Genomic DNA, 22883 nt, shown 5'->3' with positions numbered 1-22883 from the left:
TACCTAACACTTTCAGTACTCAACTGTCAGCTTCCAATCCTACCTGACTCAACTGGGTTAGGGGCTATTACAGTCCCTCTCAATGTTACAGGCGTCCAGCCATAGCCACCATTCAATGTGACGAGTTGCTCTTTTCCCATACCCTCAAGAGCCCTAGCTGGGCGGGGTTTGCACCTGAGACGTATCGGTGGGCGGAGCCACAGGAGAGAGTAGGCGATAATTCGTTCCCCTTTTCGTCCAGAGTGGGGCGCACCACGTCCGGAACCTGCGCGTCGCACGCAGCGGTTCCGGTCGGAATTACCCTGCGGCGCACGCAGACATGGCTGCGCTGGTAGTGAGGGGTGTTCGGGACATGCTGAAGCGTGCGGACTTCGCGACGGTCCCGCGGAGACATCGACATAAGAAGAAATGGGTAAGGTCCAGTGACAGCAACCTCTTGCTGCCGCCCCTCAGGAAACTTCTCCAGCCCCGCCACTTCCCTCACCCCTAGTTAGGTTGCTACTCCCGCGCCTCTGGAACGCCTCTGGCCGCCTTTCCTCCGCCCCTCAGGGAGCGTGACCAGTCGCGTCTTTCTCACATCTGTTACGTCATCGCCTTGGTCAGCCCTTTTATTTCATCACAAGTCTTCGGCTTTCCCTCTTGATGAGTCTGCAGACTCCTGACTCCGCCCCTCTAAGTTACGTCATCACCTCCGCCCTAATTCTTTCAGTTCTGTCACCGCCTCTTGTTCCCCGGCTCGTGGTTACCTTCCCCTGGGCCCCCACTAACCCTTCCATTTCCCTTCCTCCCTCACCCCCACCCTCCCTTTTCCTTCCCCCTCCTCTCCCCATCCCCTCCAAGACCTCTTCTCCTTTCCTACTACGACTTCCAACCCGGCCGCCCTCACCCACTAGGAAAATGTCATAGCGACTTCCCCTTCCTTCCTGGGTCTCCGCTGCCCTCCCGGAAAGGATTCAGCCCCTTCCTCACCCTCGAGCTGCCTCTGGCGCCCAGGAAAGGTTACAACGACCACCATCCCGGCCTTTCCCCAAACGCAGGCAAAAGGTGCAACGACTCCTCACACCCCATGGGCTCTCCTCACTTATCCAGAGACCCTTTCTTTGGCCTCACCTGTAGCCCTGGAATTTCTAGCACAATCGACCAGCCCCCTTCTCTACCCCGTCCGATTCTGTCCCCGCCCCCACCGCCCCCCTCCCCACTCCCACAGCCTCCCCTGCGCCCAGGAAGATGTTCTTTTGAACCCTGTTCTCCACACGTAGGAAGGCCTTGTTGCCCAGAGCCTATCCCCTCGGGTCTGTCCCCTGCTAGCCCTTGTGTTGACAGGTTTCAGCTTGTAGGGTCACCTCCCTGTGCCCGTGTGCGGGGCCCTTACTGCAGCTGGATCAGTCCCCCGAGAACACCACGTCCCTGTCCCCGAGGCCCTTTCATTGACCAGCACACACTCTGTTACTGTGGTGGATACCCTTCAGCCCTGGTAACCAGCCCGGTGACCTCCCCTCCCCTCACTTACGTGCCTTTGGAAGCTGGCCCCATGATTTCACCTACCATCACTCCTGGGGCCCAGGGAACTTGTCCCATGATTTCACCTCCTCTTACTCATAGACCCCTGGGAACTGGCTTCATAATTTCACCTCCCCTTGGTCACCAGCCCATGGAAACTAGACCTATAATTTCCCCACCCCTTTCTCATAGGGTTTTGGAAACTGGACCCATGACCTCCACTCTGCTCTCTTCCTGGTCCTCAGGGAGAAGTTATAATGACCCTCCTCTTTCCCCAGCATCTTCCCCACCCACTGGCAGGTTTTACCCTAGCCACCTTAAGCGTCCAGACTCTTATGATCCTAAACCACCACTTGACCCACCTCTTGGGAAAAATAGTTTTGGCCCCTCACTTTCTTCTCAGGCAGGCACATCTGCCTGTCCCAGGTCACCTCAGGAAGGCTCTTACCACTATTCCCATCTTCCCCCAGAGGCCCACATTCCTGCCCCTGGGAACCCTTATTGTTCCTTTCACCTACCCCCTGGGAGTACTGGCTCTCCTTCCTTACCCCAGTCCCAGGTTCCCAGGAAGCCTTGCTTTGAGTCTGTTTTCTCCTGGGAGACTGGTGGGAGCTCTTATGTCTGCATAACTCCAGGCACCTCGATTTCTGATCCCCTCGGTCCCCAGGAACCACCTCACTCCTTGTCCTCCCACTGTCCTTGTTCTGCCTTCTTCCCTTCACCTCCAGGCAACCAGTTTATATCTCCACCCCAGTCACACCCCTGCAGAAGCTATAAGGAACCCCCTCTCCCTACCCCAGTTTGCCCCCAAGCAAAGTCCCCTAAATCTTCAGAGTCAAAACAGCCATGTGCTCCCCACAGATGTCACTCCCTGGTCACCCAGCACACTCCTGACCAGCCCAGGTTTCCTAAGTCCAGCACCTCTCCTCCACCTCCCTCCCACCCTTCTGGTCTCTCTGGTCCTTCTTGTATGGTGACATCCATCACAACTTGCTCAAATTCCTGCCCCAAAGAACTTCCCCAAGAGACTACCCTACCTGTTGTGGCCCCTAGAACCTTAAAAACTGTCATCCCCACTTCCCTTCCCCTCCGCCTTCCTTGTGATCCTGTCTTGCCCAATAGTTATGCTCAGACCAGCCCCCGAGGACCCACCATAGGACCCCCCTGCAGTACCCATATATATTCTGTGGTTCCCCCCACTCCTGATCCCTGCTTACTCTCTGGTTCCCTCAGTCAGTCCACAGGTCCCCTTCAGAGTCGTAACCAGCCCCTGGGGCTCCCCTGCGGCACTTATAGCACTCCCAGGGGCCCACCCCAACCTCATCGCCAGCCTGTCGCGCCTCCTTGTTCTACCCACATCTATTCTTTTATCCCTTTGAGAACACCCTTTGACCCCCAAAATTTACCCATTGCCCCCCGAGCCCGGGGCCACCTTGATAATACGCCTTGTGGCCTCCACATCTACTCTGTGGCTTCTCGAGACTCCCGCAAGGAGTCCCAGCAGATCCCCTACAGCTGTCCTTTGTCTTCATCCAAGAGTTCCAGCTGTAGCACTAATGCCAGCTATAGTTCAACTGTTATGATTAGTGAATGCCAGAGTAGTGACAGCCAGAGCAAGAACACCCAGCAAAGCAGAAGTTGGAGCCAGAGTGAGAGTTCCCATGGCCCTTGCACAAGCTGGAGTCAAAGCAAGAATTTCCATCTTAGCAGAACTTGGAGCGGGAGCAGTAGTCTCCATCAAAACATGAATCAGGATCAGAGTGAGAGTCCTCAACTTAGTGAAAATCAGGGCCAGAGTGAAAATACCCAGCACAGCACAAGTCAGGGTCCAATCAAGAGTGCCCTCCGTAACAAAAGTCGGAGCCCAAGCAAGAGTCCCCGCCACAACAAAAAGCGGGACCACAGTAAGAGTCCCCACCATAGCAGAAGCCGGAGCAAGAGTCCACGCCATGGCAGAAGTCGGAGCCAGAGCAAGAGTCCCCACCATAGCAAACGTCGCAGTCAGAGCAAGAGTCCACGCCATAACAAGAAATGAAGGCAGAACAAGAGTTCTGTCCAAACCAAAAATCCAGGCCAGAGCAAAATTCATGACAGTAACTGGGCTGCCAGCCATAGCAAGCTTTCCAGCTGTGGCAGCCAGGACCAACTTGTTGACGCCTCAGCTGAGGTCTTTCTATTTCTTTTAATCTACTTCTGTTCTCTTTAAGCCTGACTCATATCCTTATCTGCTACCCCCATAGCAGTCATCCTAGAAGTCCCCACTTTGGTTTACACCTCAAGGTTTCTGTGAGCTCTCCTCATCCCACCTTCCTGGGATCTGGGAACTTTCCCAAAATGACCCGCAGCCCTGTGATTCTGAGCATTGTGCTGTCAGTCACTACATGACCTTAGGTAAGTTACCCTCATCTCTCCATCAAGTGTAGATGGTTGATATTTTTTGTATCCTACTGAGCAATCTGTTGTGGTGCTCACCTAAGCTAGGTGACAAGAAAATGCCTTACAAAATGGAAGGACTGTTCAGAAAGAAAGAGTCTCCTGTTTCTAAGCTCCACAGTTTCTTCCAGCCTTCTGTAGACCCTCCGCAAGAGTCCTCTCCAAGGCCTCAGGGAGTGCACTCTTTATTGGTGACCCCCACATGCTATTGTGAGCGCTGTAGCTTACTTTCACACGCTGAGGTGGAAAGGCCAGTTTCCCACTACTTTTCTCTCACATACTTCTCTGGTTATGGGAACACAAGTCCGCATGGAGCTTTCAGTCTAGTGAGCGAGATAAAACTGTTAAAAACTATTTATGATTGTGGTAAGTGCTACGGAGGAAAAGTATAAGATGCTATGAAGTCTTATAGTTAGGCAGAGGCAGAATGCAAAAGCACGAGTGGGCACTAGCTGGATCCAGGGCTCTGAGGTACTGGTAGGGTCAGAAAGTATGGGGATAGATGCAAGACTGGAAGACCAATAGGCCTGTTCTTTCTCTTTTAGGCCACCACAGAGCCCAAATTTCCTGCCACTCGACTGGCTCTGCAGAATTTTGACATGACATACAGTGTGCAGTTTGGGGATCTTTGGCCATCTATCCGGGTCAGTCTCCTCTCAGAGCAGAAGTATGGTGCACTGGTCAATAACTTTGCTGCCCGGGATCATGTGAGTGCTGAGCTGGAGCAGCTGAGTGCCAGGGACTTTGTGAAAGAAGCTATCTCCCATGGGGAACCAGAGCCCGAGAATGGCCAAACTGCAGCTCCATCCCCTGCCTCCTGGGCCTGCAGTCCAAACCTTCAGTGCTTCACTTTTGCCAGAGGAGATGTCAGCTGTTTCCCTCCTGCCAGGTAGGATCTGGAGCCATGGCTGGGGCTGTCCTCAGTCTGCTGGAAGAAGACAGGAAAAAACCTAGCACCTGTCCCGTTTAATAAGGATGATAATATTATTAATATTTACTGAGTGGTTATACATGCTGGGCATTATCTGTTTTTGTTCTATCAACAGCCCTCTGAGGTGGGTAATATGTTTTTCTTTTACATTTGAGGAAACTGAGGTGTGGAAAAGTTAAGATACTTACTTGCTTTAGGTTCCTTAGATAGTAAGTGGTGCAGCTAATAGTTAGACCCAGGCAGTCTGACCCCAAAATCTGCACTTTGAACCTGCTCTCCTCTACTGCCTAAGTAAGATAAAACCCGACCTCTTACTTGAGCACTAATTGCACCCTCTCCAGTTAAAATCTGTGTTATTTACAACTACTTTCTCATTTTACCCCATTACCACCCATCAGAGTGAATAAGACAGGTAACTTCATGGTGCTGAAGAAGGGAGACTTACTTAGGAAATGGGGCTTGTTTGGGACACAAGTTAGTGCCAGATCAAGGGAAAAGAAAGGAGACCTTCCAGACTTCTTATCCAGTGCTTAGATGTATGAAGTTGAATGAAAACAGACTGATCAGATGCTAAATTGTGCTTTAGAAATTGACAGAAGGCGATCTCGGTGTTACTTGTAGGACATGGGAATTGATCTTTGAAGGATTGATTCATTCATTCAACAAATACTTACTGTCTACCAGATGCCAGGCATTCTTAAGTACCTGCGTTACAGATACACAAGCCCTCATGGAGCTTTCGGTCTAGTGAGGGGGATAATTGTTAAACTATTCCTGATTGTGATAAGTGCTACAGAGGCGAAGTATAAGATGCTATGAAGTCTTACAGTTAAGAGAGCTAATGAAGTCCTTTCTGAGGAAGTAAAATTTAAGCTAAGACTTAAAACTTAGTAGGAATTAAAGCTGATGGCGTATGAGTGGGGGTGGGGTGAGAGGCTAAATGTGAGGCTACAGAAGGAGTCTGGAGCCAGATTATGAAGGTCTTACAGGCCATATGGAATTGTGGACTTTTTCTCTAAAAGAAGTAGGGAGCCATGAAAGATTTTAAGCTGGGGGATGACCTGACCAGATTTGAATTTTTATTTATTTATTTTTATTGAAGTATGGTTGATTTACAATGTTGTGTTAGATTTAAATTTTAAAAATACCGTTCTGGATAAACAATAAGATTGTACTATATAGCACAGGGAACTATATTCAGTACCTTTTAATAGCTGATAATGAAAAAGAATATGAAAACTGAATCACTATTAGACCAGAAGATAACACAACATTGTAAACCGACTATATGTCAAATCAATCAAGCAAGCAAGCAAGCAAGCAAGCAAGCAAGCAAGCAAGCAAGCAACAACAAAATAAAATAAAATAAAATACTATTCTGGCTGCTGTGTGGAAAATAGATTGGAGAGGGGCAAGGCTAGAAATGGAGATGTAAATTAGGAGGCTTTTGCAATAGTTCTAGCTACTGGTTTCAGGGAAGTCTGTATGCTTAAGAAAAGTAAGAGATGAGACTTGAAGAGTACATGAGGGGCCATGTGTTGAAATCTTGAGTGCTGGGAGCTTGCAGGTTGGGAGAAAGGGATTCTCCTGGTGGCCCAGAGTTTATTATAAATGGCTGGAATTATCAGGGCTGGGTAGCTTTCAGACCATATGCCTTTTAGTACATATTGCTATAAATTGTCAATATCTATTCTAGAAAACCACTGAAGAGGGTTTCTGAGCAGTGGAAAGGCAATAATGCACAATGGTTATAAGCATGGGTTCTGGAGTCAAGAAAAACCTAGATTAGGGGGTGGGGAGGGTATAGCTCAAGTAGTAGAGTCCATGCTTAGCATGCATGAGGTCCTGGGTTCAATCCCCAGTACCACCTCTAAAATAAATACGTATATAAACAAACCCCACCCCCTAAAATAAAATAAATTAAAATATATATATATATATTTAAAAAAAAAAAGAAAACCTAGATTTGGATCCTGTCTTCATCACTTGTTAGACATGTGGCATTGGATAACTGAGCTTTGGTTTTTTATTGGCAAAATAATCTGGAAAAAAATGGTAGTAATAGCTGATTGTAGCACACTATGTGCCAGCTACTGTTCTAAGCACTTGACTTCTGTTGATTCCTTTAATCTTCACAATAATGCTATCTGGCAGGTACTCTTATTACAGATGAGGTAACTGTGATGCACAGAGAAGTTTGAGTAGTTTGCTGAAGTTCTCACAACTGTTGAGCAACTGGGCTAGGTTTGAGATCCAGGCAGTCTGGCTCTAGAATCAGGGTTCTCATGCCTCAAAGGGTTGTAGTGAGGATACAATGAAATGATGCCTACTGAACACCTAGTATAATACCTGCAATATAGTACTCATAAATAGTATCTCTTACTATTGATGTTATTCTCATCAAAGTTACGCTTCAGGAAGATCATTTTAGTCACTGTGGGGAGGGCATAGATTGGGGCAGGATTGGAGACCAATTTGGAGGCACTGGCTTTAGGCAGATCCATGGAGTAAGAACTATATGGTTTCCTAAGTTGCCTGAGGACACCCTGAGAGTAGTGGGGGACGCTGTCCTCTGTGCTGGGATTTATTTCCTTCTTGTCTTGATGGGCTCCCTATAAATCAGGGGATCTTAACTTCTCAGGAGTTCAAGGATGTATTCAGGGAGTCCAGGAACCTTCTGAAATTAAAAAATTGTTGTGGTTGTTTTTTTGTTTGTTTGTTTTTAAAGAGGGACTGTAGCTTTCAGCAGATTCTCAAAACTATCTCTGAACAAAAAAAAAAAGGTTAAGGAGTGGTGCTTCCAAAAGAAAGGCACTTGATGAGAATGGGTATTGTGAGCCAGTACTGGTCGATAGCAATTCTGTGCTTTTCTCAGATTTCTCCTCATTCTCCTGGAACGCAGTTTCACAGACAACTCAAGTGTGATTTGACTTTAAAAATGTCCTATCACAGCCTGAGCCCATTTGTGAATATCAGAGGTGTCACAACCTCACGTCTGGGGATTATGGCTCTTGTAACTGACCCTCAGTGGTGCTGTGTCTTAAATCTTGTCACATCTTTCTCCCAGAGCCTTCCTGTCAAAGCAGCAAGGACCAGGTTTCTGTCTCCTTGAATCTGTCCTCAAGGGCTGTCCATGCTGAGCTGTGTCTCAGGTGGAATGGCTGTACCACAGTTGCCTTTATGACCTTTGGGCTGGGAGTGAGGAGTCCTTCTGTGACCATTAGGTTGCTGTGTGTTGTCCCTCCCTCTCTACATATAAGGTTGCTGCCTCTTTTCATGCCTCATTAGCTCTCACGTGGACTCTAGTGACAGCCTTCTCACTGGTGTCTTTATTTCTGATTTGTTTTTTCTAGCCCACCTAGCTTTCTGAAACTCTGTTTTGCTGGTCATGTCATTTTCTTTAAAAACTTTTTGGTAACTGCCTACAGGTTCAGACTCCTTAGCATAGGGCTTAAGACCTTTTGTAATGTTGGCCTCTGTCTGCTTTCCAACCTCAATCTCATGTACCTTGTATTACTAACACACCAGATTTCTCACTGTTTCTGAAAGAAGCTATGAGTGTGTATGCTTCTGTGCCTTTGCTTGTTATTTTTTCTTCTGCTTAGAATGTCCTCCCTCCCCTTTTTTAAACCAGTTGAAGCCCCATTCCTTCATCAGACCTTACTTGGGTAACTCTAACACTGACCGGCACAATTGATGGCACTCTTCTCTTAGCTCCAAAGCATTTTATATCTCAATATGTAATCCAATAAAACTGAGTTCCTGCCATATGCCATTCACGGTTTCAGGTGTTGGGGATGTTACAGTGAACAAAGCAAGACAAAGTCCCTACCCTCATTCTAATAAGGCAAGAGAGAGAAGGGGGAAAACACACACACACATACACATCTATACATGTAAAGTGAATAATAAAAATACTTTAAAGAAAAATAATGCACGACAGAGAGATAGAAGATGATGGGAGTAGGGGGTTGCTATTTTTAGAGTAGTCAGGGAATGCCAGGGTGTCTTTGATGAGGTAACTTTTGAGGAGAGACCTGAAAGAAGTGATGAAGCAAATGAGGGATATTTGGTGGAAGAGTGTTGCAGGCAGAAAGTACAGCAACTACAAAGGCCTGAGACAGAAACATGCATGGCTTAATTAAGGAATAGCAAGATGGCTAGTGTGGCTGGAAGTAGGGTGAGTTGATCTGTGTTTTAAAAGGCTGCTCTGGCTGCTATGAAGATGAATGAGTGAGTACGTACTTAACTGAGTGTGGGCCTGAGCAATGAGATTTTGCTGAGTAGAGCTCAAAGGACCCTACGTCATGGACTTGGTGACCTTGACTTCCAGTGGGTCTCCTGACTTGGAATTTGACTATAAGGTGTTCTCCTCTCTTCTAGACTGGGCAGCCTGGGTGTCATGGACTACTACCTGATGGATGCTGCCTCCTTGCTGCCTGTGCTGGCCCTTGGCCTGCAGCCCGGTGACACCGTGCTTGACCTGTGTGCAGCCCCTGGGGGAAAGACACTAGCGTTACTTCAGACTAGCTGTTGCCGTAAGTCAGAGGGCTGGTGTCTCAGGCAGGGGAGGCTCCCTACCTCATCCTGTCAGGGGCACACTGAATATGATGAGCTCCCTGGTCCAGGTGAGAGGTGGGATAATGCTTGCTTGCTAAACTGGTGTATTTTTTCTCTTGGAATTATTTCCTCTCTTTTTCTGTCAGTTGGCCAAGGAAGATTGCTGAGCAGAGCAAGGTCTCTGAGGCAGATTTAAAGCAGGGCCCTGATTAATCTACCACATGACACTTTCACCTCTGTGCATCTGTTTACTTTGTCTCTTAAGATTAAGTTCCATTTCCTTAGCCTGCCAGCTAAAGCAGTAAGTTCTGGCTGCAGCTGCCCTTTATAACTTTGATGTCATTCTTCCCCAGGCTTTATGTGCTTCAGCCACATCCTGCTACTCTCTATTGCCTAAATAAGCTTCTACCTTTGCTCATGTTAGGAATTCTCTTTAGAATACCCCAATCCTATCTCAGCTGGTGTGTCTACAACCTTTTAGCTTTCAAGCCTCAGCTCAAGTGTGCCACCTCCTGGAAGTCTCCCTTCATGACCTCTACTGGCTAGTTGAAAAGTGATGCCTCTGTCTCCTGTGCTTCTGCACCATGGGCATCAATCACCCTTGCAACTGTTAGCACATTTGCCTTGCATCAGAGCTTTTATTGCATATGCATCTTCTTCCTTCTCAAGATTATGAATTCCTTGAGGACAGGCCCGATTCTTACTCATTTCAGTAGTGTAGCCCAGCCCAGGTCTTGTATATTTTAAGTGTTCAGCCATCCATTGGCTGACATCATGCCCTAATATAGGCAGTATTTTTTCCGTGGGGACCTGAGAAATATCCACAAGGGGGCTGTGATTTTTCATCAACCAACTTGCATAGTTTGAGTTAGCTTCCAGCCTCAAGGTAGATCCTATGGTTGATTCAGAGAGGTGCTACATTTTTTTTTTTTTTTTAATATACTTGAGTTGCCAATTTCTTCTCCTCCTCCTCCTCCTCTTTTTTTGTTGGGGGAAGAGGTAGTTAGGTTTATTTGTTTATTTTTAAAGGAGGTACTGGGGATTGAACCCAGGATTTATGCATGCTAGACATGCACTCTACCACTTGAGCTATACCCTCCCCCCAAGAGGAGCCACATTTGATCTCTGCCTTCTGGAAGTCCAGAAGGAAAGGAGAAGAAATGTTACATGGCTTAATGGGTCCAGTGCAAAGGAGCCCAGCCTGTGTGCTAGGTTGTGCTGATCTACCTTAAGTGCCAAGGGAATCCATCTGAAGAAGGATGAATAAGGTAGGGTTACTTGGACGAGGATGAACTTGAACTCAGAAGAAGGGGAAGAGCCAAGGAGAAGTAATTGAGAACTGCTTTTCTAAGATATGCTGAATTACCAGCACTTCACTCTCATCCCAGCTCCTCACTAAAGTGACTCTGATTCCAGGGAGACTGGAGTTTCAATGCAAGAAGGGAAATTACCTAGTTCAATCCTCATATTTTATGGAGGGGGAAATTGAGCCCTGAAGAGATTAAATAACTTGAATCTTTTACATGAATTGGAGATAGAGCCAGAATTGGAACCCAGCTTTTCTCTTTTCAGTTGATATCCTGCTGCAAATTCCTCTTGAGTAGTGAATCGAATTTTTACTTCTCTGAGTGCCCTCAAAGTTTGGGACCATATTTCTTTGTTGGAAGACTAAGGAGGTTTACATTAGTGACCACTCCCATTAGATAAGGTCTGCACTCTCTGGTTCTTCACCACAGTCCCCACCTCTCCCTTTTACTCCTTGACTCTGAGGCCAGGTATTAATTGCCATTTGTCATCAAGCTTGCAATAATATTTTTTCTTTGAGTGAAGAGCAAAATGAGATATTTCTTGAACTCCTGTCTATCACAAAAGGAAAAATGAAAGAGATGTGAATCATTTAGGATTAGCTTTGGTCATATACAATAGAAAACTCAACTAACTGGCTTAAAGAAGAAACATTTATGTCTCTCTTACATAAGAAAGCTGGGATATAGGCCGTCTGGGGCTGGTATGGAGGCTCCAAAACCATCAGGGACTTGGGATCTTTCTTTCTTTTTGCAACCTATTTTATTGCTGGCTTCCATCCTCAGGATTGCTTCATGGCCTAAGAACAGACTGGACAAAAGGGGCACGTCTCCTGACTGTATTTTAAACATCTTTTCAGAAGCCCTACACAATAATTCTGCCTACAATTCATTGACCAAAACTTAGTCATGTAGTCTTACTTAGTTGTAAAAGGAGGCTGGGAAATGTAGTCTTTGGAGGAACATTATTCTCCCCTCCCCCAAATAAAATTGGAGTTTTATTACTAAGGAATAAGAGGGGAATAAATTTTGGGTGAAGTGTATAGTATCTACTAAAGATTAAGAGAGACACGTGTTTCAAGAAAAGTGGGAGAGAGCATATTCCTTTACAAATAAATTTTCTAACCTGGTCTGCTTTACGTATTTACATAACCTTCCTGGCATGTGTAGGTGTTTGCCTTTGCAGCCCCAACTCTAGAGTGTCTAGTACTGTTAGGATATAATAAATGTTTCTCCTCCACCTGCCATGCCCTGGGGTCTGCATTGACTGGGTATGCCTGAGAATTGGTCTGACTCTCCATCAGCACCATTGCTGGTGGGATGTTTTCTTGGGCCATGGCCTCTGAAATGTTCATACTAACCCAAACCATCTATAGATTCAGTGCAGTCCCTATCAAGATTCCAATGGCATTTTTTTTTTTACATAAGTAGAAAAAACAAATCCTAAATTTTATACTCCCACAGGCCATCTCGCTGCCAATGATCTCTCCACTTCACGAACAGGCAGACTACAGAAGGTCCTTCACAGCTATGTGCCTCAAGATATCAGGGATAAGAATCGAGTTCGAGTCACATCATGGGATGGCAGGAAGTGGGGAGAACTGGAGGGGGATACCTATGACCGGGTGAGTGATTCCTGACCTGGGACATCCAGCTAGCCAAATCTGGAGTCCCCATCCTGGCTCTAAGCCTTGACGGGGTAGGATCTAGCCCTATATATTTGAGGATGTAGGACTGTTTCTGGACCTGGCCAGCTCTCCATGGGTGATTTGGAAAACAGCCATCTGCAGAATTGTCAGTTCAGCTTCGGTGACTGGCTACTATCCTCACTAGAGACAGTTGGCAGCAAAAAGAGTTTGAACCTGACTGGGTGGGAAAAAAGTCATTAGGCTTATTTTATTTCTCAACTCACTTGGTTGCTCAGAAATACTCATTAAAATAAGTATGAATAAGCTCATTTTATTTAGTTTTAAGTAATAATACAGTACCTGGTGCAAAATTCAACAGGCACAAAAGGGCATCCAGTGAGAAGTATGCTTCCCTCTTACTCCTGTCTCACAGCCATCTACTTCATCTTCCTACAGATGGCTATATTTTAAAAAATAATTTTTATTTTCTATTTTTTCCATTGTCTTTAATTAAACTTTTAAAGTGTATTTATTTTTTTGGAGGGGGGTAAACTAGGTTTATTTACTTATTTTACTGAAGGACTGAAGATTGAACCCAAGACTTGTGCATGCTAAGCACGCATTCTACCGCTGAGCTGTATCCTTTCCCGCCACATGACTGTTATTTATATTTTCTTCTATATCCTCTTAAAATATATTCTCGGTGTAGATACAAATATAAATAAATGTATATTTAAAAACTAGGAATGGTAGTATATTATACTTACTATTTCTGAACTTTGTATATTTTCATTTAATAATATGCCCTGAAGTTCAATCTTTTTTGTTTTTGAAATATAACTGCTAGATAACAGTTTTTATTTTATTATTTTTTATTTTATTTATTTTATTTTATTTTTTTTGGATGACAGTCTATATGCACTTAAGATTTTGACAGAGGTTACTAAATCACTCTTTGTGGGGTTAAGTCAGTTTCACTTCTACTGGTAATGAAAACAGTACTGTTTCCTCATATCCTGCCATCATTGGTGTTGTCAGACTTTTTGGTTTTTGTCAAACTGATAGCATCTAATTTATATTTTCTTGTTAGAACAATGTTGAAAGTCATTTCATATTTTTAAGTTATTTGTATTTTCTTTTAGTTGGCACATTCTAAAAACATTTATTTAAAACATACTTCTAGGGGAGGGTATAGTTCAGTGGTAAGTGTGTGCTTAGCATGCATGAGGTCCTGGATTCAATCCCCAGTACATCCATTAAAAAAAAAAAAACTAACATACTTCTAAAAATATAAAAAAATATAGTTTTGTCTCTGTGTTGTCATCTGACACATTAATCTGTCCAATTCCTAACATTGTGCCTCAGCCACTCTTAGAAATTGAAAGAGAGACCAAGGCTTGTGGAGTCTTGGATAGGCTTAAGTGACCTGCTTCCTACCTGTGTAGGAATCCCCTATTGAGCTTTTTCAGCATGGAGGCAGCAGAACAGAGTGGAGAGAGCATGACCTCTGCTGTCAGCCTAACTTGTTTCTGCATCACAGGGCTGCCACTTACTGACTTTGGGAAAGCTGCTTATCTCGCTGAACTTCAGCATTTTCATTTTTAAAATAGGAAATACTGCTTTGTAAGATCATGATGATTCAGTGAGCATATGCAGGGCAGGTAGTAGCCATCATCATTATTCAGCCTGTGCTTGTACACTTTTCATTGACGGGAGCTCACTGAGGTTTAGTGGTTGAACCCCTCTGCTGTTAGAAAGTTCTTCCTCTATTGAATTAAAGTCTGTAGATTGTTTGATATATGGTTGAGTCAGACTACTTAGATTGGAGTCCTGGCTCCATCACTTATCAGCCAAAGAAGTTTGGGCAAGTTAACCTTTCAGTTTAAGCTTCAGCTTCTTCATCTGTAAAATGAGGATAATAGTAGTGCCCATCCCATAGGTGAAGATTAAATAAGAATACATTTAATACAGTTCCTGACATATAGAATGCATTTAATGTTGTCGTCATCACAATCCTTACTATTTTTATTATTTCCAATGATCTAGCAATGCCTTCTGGAACAATAGAATGAGCTGCCTCCCGTTTCACAGGAAAGCGTTTCAAATGTTTGAAAACAGTAGCTTTCATGTCCTGAAGATGTCTTTGTTTATTGGCTGAACAAGTAGTTGTATACCATATAATATGGGTTAGGCAAGCATTAAGTACTTCACATGCAAAGAAGACTACTATCTCAGGGTTTCACACCCTCTTGGTAACTCCATCCTTCCCGCTAGTGTACCTGGCCATCAGCTGGAGTGAGGACAGGACATCAGAACGCTGTGTTTTCATGGCAAGACACCTACTCCCCTCCCAACTCACAGCTTCCTTTTTATATGTGTTGCAGTTATACCTTTGCCCATCCCTTTATATTTAGCCTTGTTGAATCACTTCCTTCCAGGCATGTCTCTTATATACTGCATAGAGTTGGGTTTTGCTTTGTGAACCAATCTGTAAATTTTATTCTTTTAAAACAGTTGATGCCACTGATACATTTGGTCTCAGCTCTGTCAAATTATTTATTGTATTTATTTTATTTACTGTTTCTTTCACTAATCTCTTTTTTTGTTGTTATTTAGGAAGGTTTATATTTTAATTCTACATTAGATAGTTTCAATATCAAAACTGGGGGATTTAATTCTACTGGTTGTTTCTGCTAACTCTTGCTCAAGAAGACTTGTTTCCTTTTCTGTTTTGTGGTTATTTTTTATCACCTTTCATAATTTTCTAATAATTTTTCTATTGGAGTATAACACAGAAGTGATCATTAAGGTACTGCTTAAAAAGTGCTCTTACAGCGAAATACACTTATTACTACCCTTTCAGAAAATACGTTATTACAAGCATTCCAGAAACTCTTTAATGCCCCTTTCTATCCTCCTAGAAGTAATCACTATTTTGACTCCCAAAATGAAGGATGTACTTTATATATATGTAATCATAAAGTATATACTCTTGTCTTACTTTTTTCTGTGAACATTATGTTTGTGAGATTCACCCATGTTGCTGTGGCAGTGGTTTGTTCATTGTTGTTGCTATATTATATTCCATGGTGCATCCATAACAATTGATTGTACATTCTGTTAGTACTAGACAATTGGGTTGTTTCCCAACTACAAACAACACTGCTGTGAACATTCTTGTGAATGTTTTTTGGTGCAGTTATCTACACATTTCTGTTGAATTTCTGGGTTATAGCGTATGTTTATGTTCAGTTTTAGTCAATAATGTGAAAGTTTTCCAAGTGGTTGTACCAGTCTAAATTCCTACCTACAGTGTACGGGAATTCCAGGCATTCCACAAGCTTATCAACATATACTACTTTTTCCCACATTTTAGCCATTTTGGTGGGTGTATAATGGTATTTGCATTGTGATGTTAATTTTCATTTCAGTGATGACTAAGGAAGTTTGGACACCTTTTCCCACATTAATTGGCTCTTCTCTTTGAAGTGAGAATTCGTATCTTTTGCCTATTTTTTTCTATTACATTGTCTGTCTCTTTTTAATGTGTAAGTGTTCTCTTATGTGTTCTGGGTATAAGTTCTTTAATGAATATATATGTATTGTAAATATCTTTTTCTACTCTAACTTTTCTTTTCACCCTCTTAATAGTAAAGCAAACGTTCTTAATTTAAATAGGAAATTATAATCCATTTGGAACTGATTTTTATGTATAGTGAACAAAGTAGGGATACCAAAAATGACATTTAATTGACCCAGTATAAATTATTGAAAAGATTATTCATTTTTCACAGCACTGCCATGTCAACTTTGTCATAAATCAAGTATCCATATATGTGTGGGTCTATTTCTGGTCTTCATTCTGATCTGTTGGCCAGTTTGTCTTTCTTTTCAAGAAACTATACTGTCTTAATTGCTGTAGCTTTATAATAAGTCTTTTATATCAGGTATGCTAAATCCTCTAACTTTTTTTTTCTGTCTCTGAATATTTGTAGGCTTTATTTATTCAATATTGAAACTGAATTTTCTTTTTTTTTTTAAATCCTCTAACTTTATCTTCAAATTTCTCTTGACTCTTCTTGGTCCTTTGGATTTTCATAAATTTTGTCAATTTGCACAACAAAATCTTCAGGGTTTGGCCAGGGATTACAATGACTCTAAAAAACAAATTTGAAAGATAATTTCACTGGACATAGAATTCTATATTGGTGATTGTTTTCTTTCAGCATTTTGAAGATCTTATTTATTTTCTTTTGCTATTCATTGTTTCTGTTGAGAAGTCAGCTATAAGTCTTATTAAAACCCTTTTAAAGGTAGTGTGTTTATCTCCTGCCTGGGGTTTATAGTGCTTCCTGAATCTGTGGCTTGATTTTCTCATCAGTTTTAGAAAATTCTCAGTCATTATCTCTTCATGTATTTTTTCTGCCTCATTTATTCTCATAATTTTGAGACTTTAATTACATGTATATTAGGCTTTTTTAAACCATGTCCCATATATATTTTATATTCTTTTTTTGTATTTCTCTCATTTTTTTCCATCATGATTCAATCTGGATATCTTATTTTGACCTGATTCACCAGTCCTTTCTTAGCTTTGTCTAATACGCTGTTAAATACATCTTTTGAGGTCTTTTTAAAAAGTGGAATTTAATTGATATGTAATATTGTATTAGTTTTAGGTATACAACGTAATGATTCAATATATGTATATATTGTGAGATGATTATCACAATAAGTTTAGTTAAGTAACATCTATTACCACATGTAGTTAACGAATTGTTTCCTTATCATGAGAACTTTTAAGATCTATTCTCTTTGCAGTTTTCAAATATACAGTACAGTATTGTTAACTGTAGTCATCATGCTATACATTGCATCTCCAGAACTTATTTCTCTTAAAACTGGAAGTTTGTACCATTTAACCACCTTCACCCATTCCACCCACCCTACATATGCTGCCTCAGGTAACCACTACACTGTTCTCTGTATCTACTAGTTCTTTTCTTTAACATATAAGTGAGATCGTACAGTATTTGTTTTTCTTTGACTTATTTCACTTAGCATAATGTCCTCAAGATCCATCCATATTGTCTCAACTGGCAGAATTTCCTTCTTTCTTACGGCTCAGTAATACTCAATTGTACATATATGCCACATTTTGTTTATCCATTCATCTGTTGATGGACACTTAGGTTGTTTTCATGTCTTGGCTATTGTAAATAATGCTGCAGTGATCATGGGGGTGCAGATACGTTTTCAAGATAGAGTTTTTGTTTTCTTCAGATAAATACGTAGAAGTAGAATTGCTGGATGATATGATAGTTCTGTTTTTAATTTTTTGAGGACCTCTATACTGTTTTCCATAGTGGCTGCTCTAATTTACATTCCTACTGCACCTATTGAGTTCTTAATTTCAGCTATTGTATTTTCCAGTTTTAGAACTGCCATCTGATTTTTAAAAAAAAATTCTAGTCTATAGAAATCAGAAATTATAAAATTTTATGTCTTTTCATCTAATTTCCTGAACATATTAATCATTATTTACTATGATAATTTCAATATTATCTTCTACTATCTGTTTTTTCTTTTGTTTTTGGTCATTTGGTTTTGTCTTCTGGTGTTGGTAATTTTTGTTTGAATGCCAGATGTTTTGTGTGGAAAATTGTTGGGATAACCTGAGGCTCTGGATATCCTCCTCTAGAAAGGATTTGATTTCCCACGGGTAACACCAGAACAGATCGTCTTAATTCAGTCAGAAATTAGGCTGATTCAAAGCTGGAGTTTGTGACGGCTGCTCTATTTCCAATTTACTTCTATACCTAGGGTATTAAATTTTAGGGGTGTGGCTCAAAGCACGAGGTGTTTGTTTACTAGGACCCTCTACTCCTTGGTGTGGACTCTGAACTCCAGTTTTTATCCCTACAGCTCTATAAGACTGCTGAAAGTTCTGTTTAACTTCTCAGCCTCTTATCTGTCACAGTAGAGCTGAATACTTCTGGTTTACCTACCTGTACTTTTTCCTCTCTAGGATCTTAGCCCCTCAAATTCTTGGTTCCTTAGTAGATCTCTAGTAATTTCAGATAGATATTTTAAATATTTTGTCAAGCATTTCTAGTCATTCCAGCAGCGGGATTGGTTTATAAGCCATTCTGCCTTTACTAGAGGTGTAAAACTTGATATTGTTTATTGTCAGCTTATGATCATTGCCTAGGTAATTGTAAGAGCCCTAGTTTAATGGTTGATTTTCATTCCTCCAGAAAGAAACTGGCATTTGCTTTTGCCAGGTGTTTGGGGATCAGTCAACCCAGGACCATTAAATACTCTACATGGGATTTTCTGGATTATGTAGGCATCATGAGCTTGAACCTCCTACTTGAGTGTTTACAAATTCTCAGGGAGACTTTTCTTCTTTTTTTGGCCCAGAGTTAAATCCCAAACAGACAAATTCTTTTGTTTGTCTTCTATTGTGGCTGATATTTCTTTTTTCTAGTTCACTCTTAGATCACCCATGTAGCCCTTTGGGGATTTGATTTGGCTATGGATTTCCATTCCAATTCTGTGTCTCAAGTGCCCTGTTTTCTGTCCTCTAAGGCTTTGCGTTGCTAGGGATTGGATTGGTGAAAGATAGAAACCATCAGCTTCAGCTCTGGCTTGCCTCCCTGGATTTGTGCTCTTGCTTTTTCTTTGGTTTCTGAGGATTTCTCTAACTCTATGAGCAATGCCTTTAATAGTATTTTTAAAATATATTTCATCCAGCTCTTTTAGGTATTTTGTATCACAAGGGTTTTCAGGGTATCTACTACATTGCTGGAAACAGAAGGTATTAATTTTTTCTATAATGTTGTTTCTAAACATCCCAGTGGCGTTTCTCTGGGCATTCCTATTTAGTTAATATCTTTTTTTCCCATGAAAGCCAGTCCCAGCACATTTCTTGAGATATGACCTGACCGGAATACCAGGTAATCATTATTTCTTTTATTCTGTATGCATTGTATCAATTCATGCAGACTAGGAATACATCAGAATATTGAACACTGGGTCATTACTAATTTACTCAGAGTTTCTGCTTAACTGAAAATTCACAGATCTTTTCGATAGATGGTTTTACTTTTTTGAAACATAATTTTTTTTTTTGATCTTTAGTGCCTATCATAGAGTAGGCTCTTAGTAAGTAAATGAATGATTTTACATTTCTCACTTTAAAACATTTCTATTTTGGATATGATATTGTTTCAACATAAGACAATTTTTAATCCTGATCCTGTTACTCAGTACATTAACTAACTTTTGGGCATTATATCCCCTGTAAATTGGATGTTTTCATTCAAATAGCTAGGGGCAGAGTCAAGGACAGAGCCCTGAAGCAGTGAAGACTTCTTTCTAGGTTGATATCAATTACTTAATTATAGCCATTTGTGTGTTGGTTTTGGTTTTTTGACCAGCCACAAGTATACCTAGATATACTATTTTCCCACTCATTATTTCACAGTTGTCTTCCAGGTTAAGGTGAGAGGCTTTGTCAGGTACCCTGCAATGGAAGGATGGGCAGAGGGAGCACTTTACAAAACCTTCCAGGTCAGGGGCCTAAAACAGCCCTGGCCTCAGGAAGAGGAGCCAGTAAGGAGCTCTAGTACTTTACCCTTTAACACTCCTGGGCAGGTGCTGGTGGATGTGCCCTGTACCACAGACCGCCACTCCCTTCATGAGGAGGAGAACAACATCTTTCAGCGTTCGAGGAAGAAGGAGCGGCAGATGTTGCCTATGTTGCAGGTGCAGCTTCTTGCGTAAGTAACAGATTTACAAAAACTCAGGACTTTGGGCCAGAGTGCTCCAGGAGTCTGGTCACCTGAGGGGCTGGGGGACTGGAAGCTTTTTGCTAAGCCCATCACCCATAGAAGGGTCTTCTGGCTGGGGATCTGCCTGGAGGAGATGAACATCATGGGATGGTCCTTCTCTGGAACATAAAAACCTATGTGGTAAGACATACATAGCAGGGTGGGCTGCACAGATACACTTTTACCTCCCTGCTAGTCCCTGTGTCAGTGAGTAGCACAACTTTGAAAAATAGTTACTGGGGTTAAGGATCTGTAGAGCTGGGGTAAGGACCCAATCCATAGCCAGCATGGGGGTTTGGTCCATAAGCAAAGTCAGAGCTCAGGGGATCATTTCAAGAGGTTTCTGGAGGAGACCTCATGAAGTAAGATTGGGTTGCTCTTTGTTTTGAGAATGACTTTTCAGATGGTGTCATTGTGGAAGGGACTTCAGAGGCTAACACAGCTACCCATCCCACAGTAGATTCCCCTATCCTTCGAGCTCCTTCTGTTGCCCTTCTGCTTCTGGGAAGCTCACTAGTCACTGCTTCCCTCTCTTTATGGTTTCAGGGCTGGACTCCTTGCCACCAAACCAGGCGGCCACGTTGTCTATTCCACCTGCTCACTTTCACACTTACAGAACGAGTACGTGGTGCAAGGCGCCATCGAGCTCCTGGCCAGTCAGTACAGCATGGAGGTTCAAGTGGAAGGCCTGACTCACTTTCGAAAGCTTTTCATGGACACATTTTCTTTCTTCCCATCCTGCCAGGTTGGGGAGCTGGTAATCCCAAACCTCATGGCCAATTTTGGGCCTATGTACTTTTGCAAAATGTGTAGAATGACATAGCATCACCCTGTTCCTGAAATCCTGGTGTAGGAAGACAAAGGGTGTACTCTTACGGAGGCACCAGAAACTGAGACCAGTGGCAGAGATGCTCTCTGGCCTATCTCCATCTCATACAAGTCTTTCTATAGACAGTTTTCAGCAGTAGGAAGTAGGAGTTTTACTGTCCTGCTATGCAATTGTGGAACACCAGCAGGTTTCTAACTCACTTGTTACACCCGATTTCCATCCCCCACTCCCAGTCTCTGAGCCTGTGCTAAAGGTTCCTGCCCCATTAGGGGCTTAGATGGAAGAACCAGTGGACAGGCACACTCTTTAAGCTGTAAATTTGAAAAGAAGCATTTAGCCAATAAAATTGTTGAAGCTCCATGGAGCTGGGGCTGTAGTTGGGGGCCTCATGTCAGTCCCAGTATTGTTAGTTTCATTTGTACCAGCTGATGCTGCTGAGCACTAGCTTCCAGGTACCCAAAGCCCAGGACCTCAGCCTGGTCACAGAGCCTCTCACACTTGAGGTGAGTTCTGTGTGATTAGTCTTGAGCAGCTGAAAGGCCTAAACAAGCCTACCAAGTTTCTCCATATGGCCTATGATCTAATTTAAGGAACAAGTAACTAAAAATGTTAAGCCAATGCATATAATAATCTGCTTACTTACTTAGAAAGCTCTCCTGAGCTGAATGATTCCAGCCATCCCTCCTGCTGTCAGCAGCACTGCTGCCCAAATGTGGCTGGGGAGGCTGCTTCTGCCATAGGGCTGTGATACTCTTTGTGTGTGTCTCCATTGTTCACTCCTCTAGCAAGTATTCCTTAAGCTGCTGTATGACAGGTAGCCAGGGAGCTGCTGGAGATGTGTCATTTCAGACTGAGGGAGAAGTGAAGCCTCTTCATCCTTCAGAATAGCAGCCCTCCTCCTTTTACTTTCTGAGCGCCTAGGAATCTCTTAATGTTGTATTTTGGTACATTCATTTTTTTTCCCCTGTTTTTTGTTGTTGTTGTTGTTGTTGTTGTTCTTGTCCCATGGCTGAGTTCTGGTGCCAGTTCTCTGGCCTACCTCCAAATGCCTGAGAGCTTTTTTCCCATCATCACAGGGTGTTACCTTACACAGTGTGTGTTTGGGGCATCATGATATCACTTAATGCCTGACTGCTAGTTGTGTTGTTTTTGTAACTTTAGCACAAGGGAGACAATCCTTTAATGGCAGGGATATTAAAAATTGCTTATGGTCACTTGCAGATACTGCTTTTTTTATTAAAAAATTGTTTTTGTGAAAAATTGATTCTTGTGCAGAAAAGGGTTCTTCCCAATTTCCTTAGCCCTCCTCTTCCTCTTTCTGTCACTCTCTTTGTTCTTTATGCCTTTCCTGCTAATCCTTCTTTGCGTATTAGAGGTATCAGCTGAGAAGGATTTTAGATTCGGTTAAGCCTTCTCCTTTCTTGGAATTTGCATTGTAACTGAGGGCCCTGGAAGATCTTGTAGACTCAAAATCAAGTGAAGCTAGGAAGAGGGACCTCCAGGGAGTAGGACCTAATTAACCTTCATGTGTGGTATATGGTCTTTGCCTGCTGTTTCCTCTGCACTCAGTGTTGCTGAGGCTGGGAGTCCTCAGGTGCCTGGGCTTCTGCCCTTGGCCTCGTGGGTATCCAGCCTGGTGCTAATTAAACATTAAGCAGTGATAATTCAAGAGGAGAGGGTCTCCTGCCCCTGGGCTCCAAGTCTATTTGGGGACAGACCTAGGTAAGAAAAGCAGAGCTACTTTGGAAAACAGTTTATCTCCTGTAATTGAACATTAACCTGCCCTACAGCCCAGGTTTTTCAGTACTAGAGATAAATCCTAGAGAAACTCATTCTTGTATACCAGGAGACATGTACAAGAAT

The 22883-nt window shown here is 42.7% G+C and overlaps 2 protein-coding genes across 3 annotated transcripts; both read left to right on the top strand.

Annotated features, from left to right (window-relative positions):
• The first annotated feature begins 256 nt into the window (after window positions 1–256).
• Window positions 257–22240, top strand: NSUN4 (NOP2/Sun RNA methyltransferase 4). 2 transcript variants are annotated; one of them, XM_010950899.3, is made up of 6 exons: window positions 257–412; window positions 4479–4822; window positions 9248–9402; window positions 12193–12353; window positions 20016–20140; window positions 20738–22240. In XM_010950899.3, exons 1-6 carry the CDS (start codon window positions 320–322, stop codon window positions 21012–21014), a joined length of 1155 nt encoding a protein of 384 aa, XP_010949201.1. In that variant the 5' UTR covers window positions 257–319; the 3' UTR covers window positions 21015–22240. The 2 variants fall into 2 exon arrangements, with proteins under 2 accessions (XP_010949201.1, XP_074232644.1); XM_074376543.1 differs by having other exon boundaries at window positions 9248–9492.
• Window positions 419–4453, top strand: LOC141579595 (sperm head and tail associated protein-like). Its single transcript, XM_074376542.1, has one exon. The coding sequence runs from the start codon at window positions 1067–1069 to the stop codon at window positions 3533–3535; it is 2469 nt and encodes an 822-aa protein (XP_074232643.1). The 5' UTR covers window positions 419–1066; the 3' UTR covers window positions 3536–4453.
• Window positions 22241–22883: the final 643 nt, after the last annotated feature.

Source organism: Camelus bactrianus, chromosome 13 (genome assembly GCF_048773025.1).
Source record: "Camelus bactrianus isolate YW-2024 breed Bactrian camel chromosome 13, ASM4877302v1, whole genome shotgun sequence".
Lineage (NCBI taxonomy): Eukaryota > Metazoa > Chordata > Mammalia > Artiodactyla > Camelidae > Camelus > Camelus bactrianus.
Note: the sequence above shows the minus strand (reverse complement) of the source record. Positions and strands in the feature narration are given on the sequence as shown.

Bases quoted from the DNA above. Each gene is read 5' to 3' on its own strand.
- NSUN4 (XM_074376543.1), top strand. From the start codon at position 320: ATGGCTGCGCTGGTAGTGAGGGGTGTTCGGGACATGCTGAAGCGTGCG. The intron at 12,354-20,015 runs GTGAGTGATTCC...ACTCCTGGGCAG, and splicing joins AGGGGGATACCTATGACCGG to GTGCTGGTGGATGTGCCCTG. The intron at 20,141-20,737 runs GTAAGTAACAGA...TTATGGTTTCAG, and splicing joins TTGCAGGTGCAGCTTCTTGC to GGCTGGACTCCTTGCCACCA.
- LOC141579595 (XM_074376542.1), top strand. From the start codon at position 1,067: ATGGGCTCTCCTCACTTATCCAGAGACCCTTTCTTTGGCCTCACCTGT.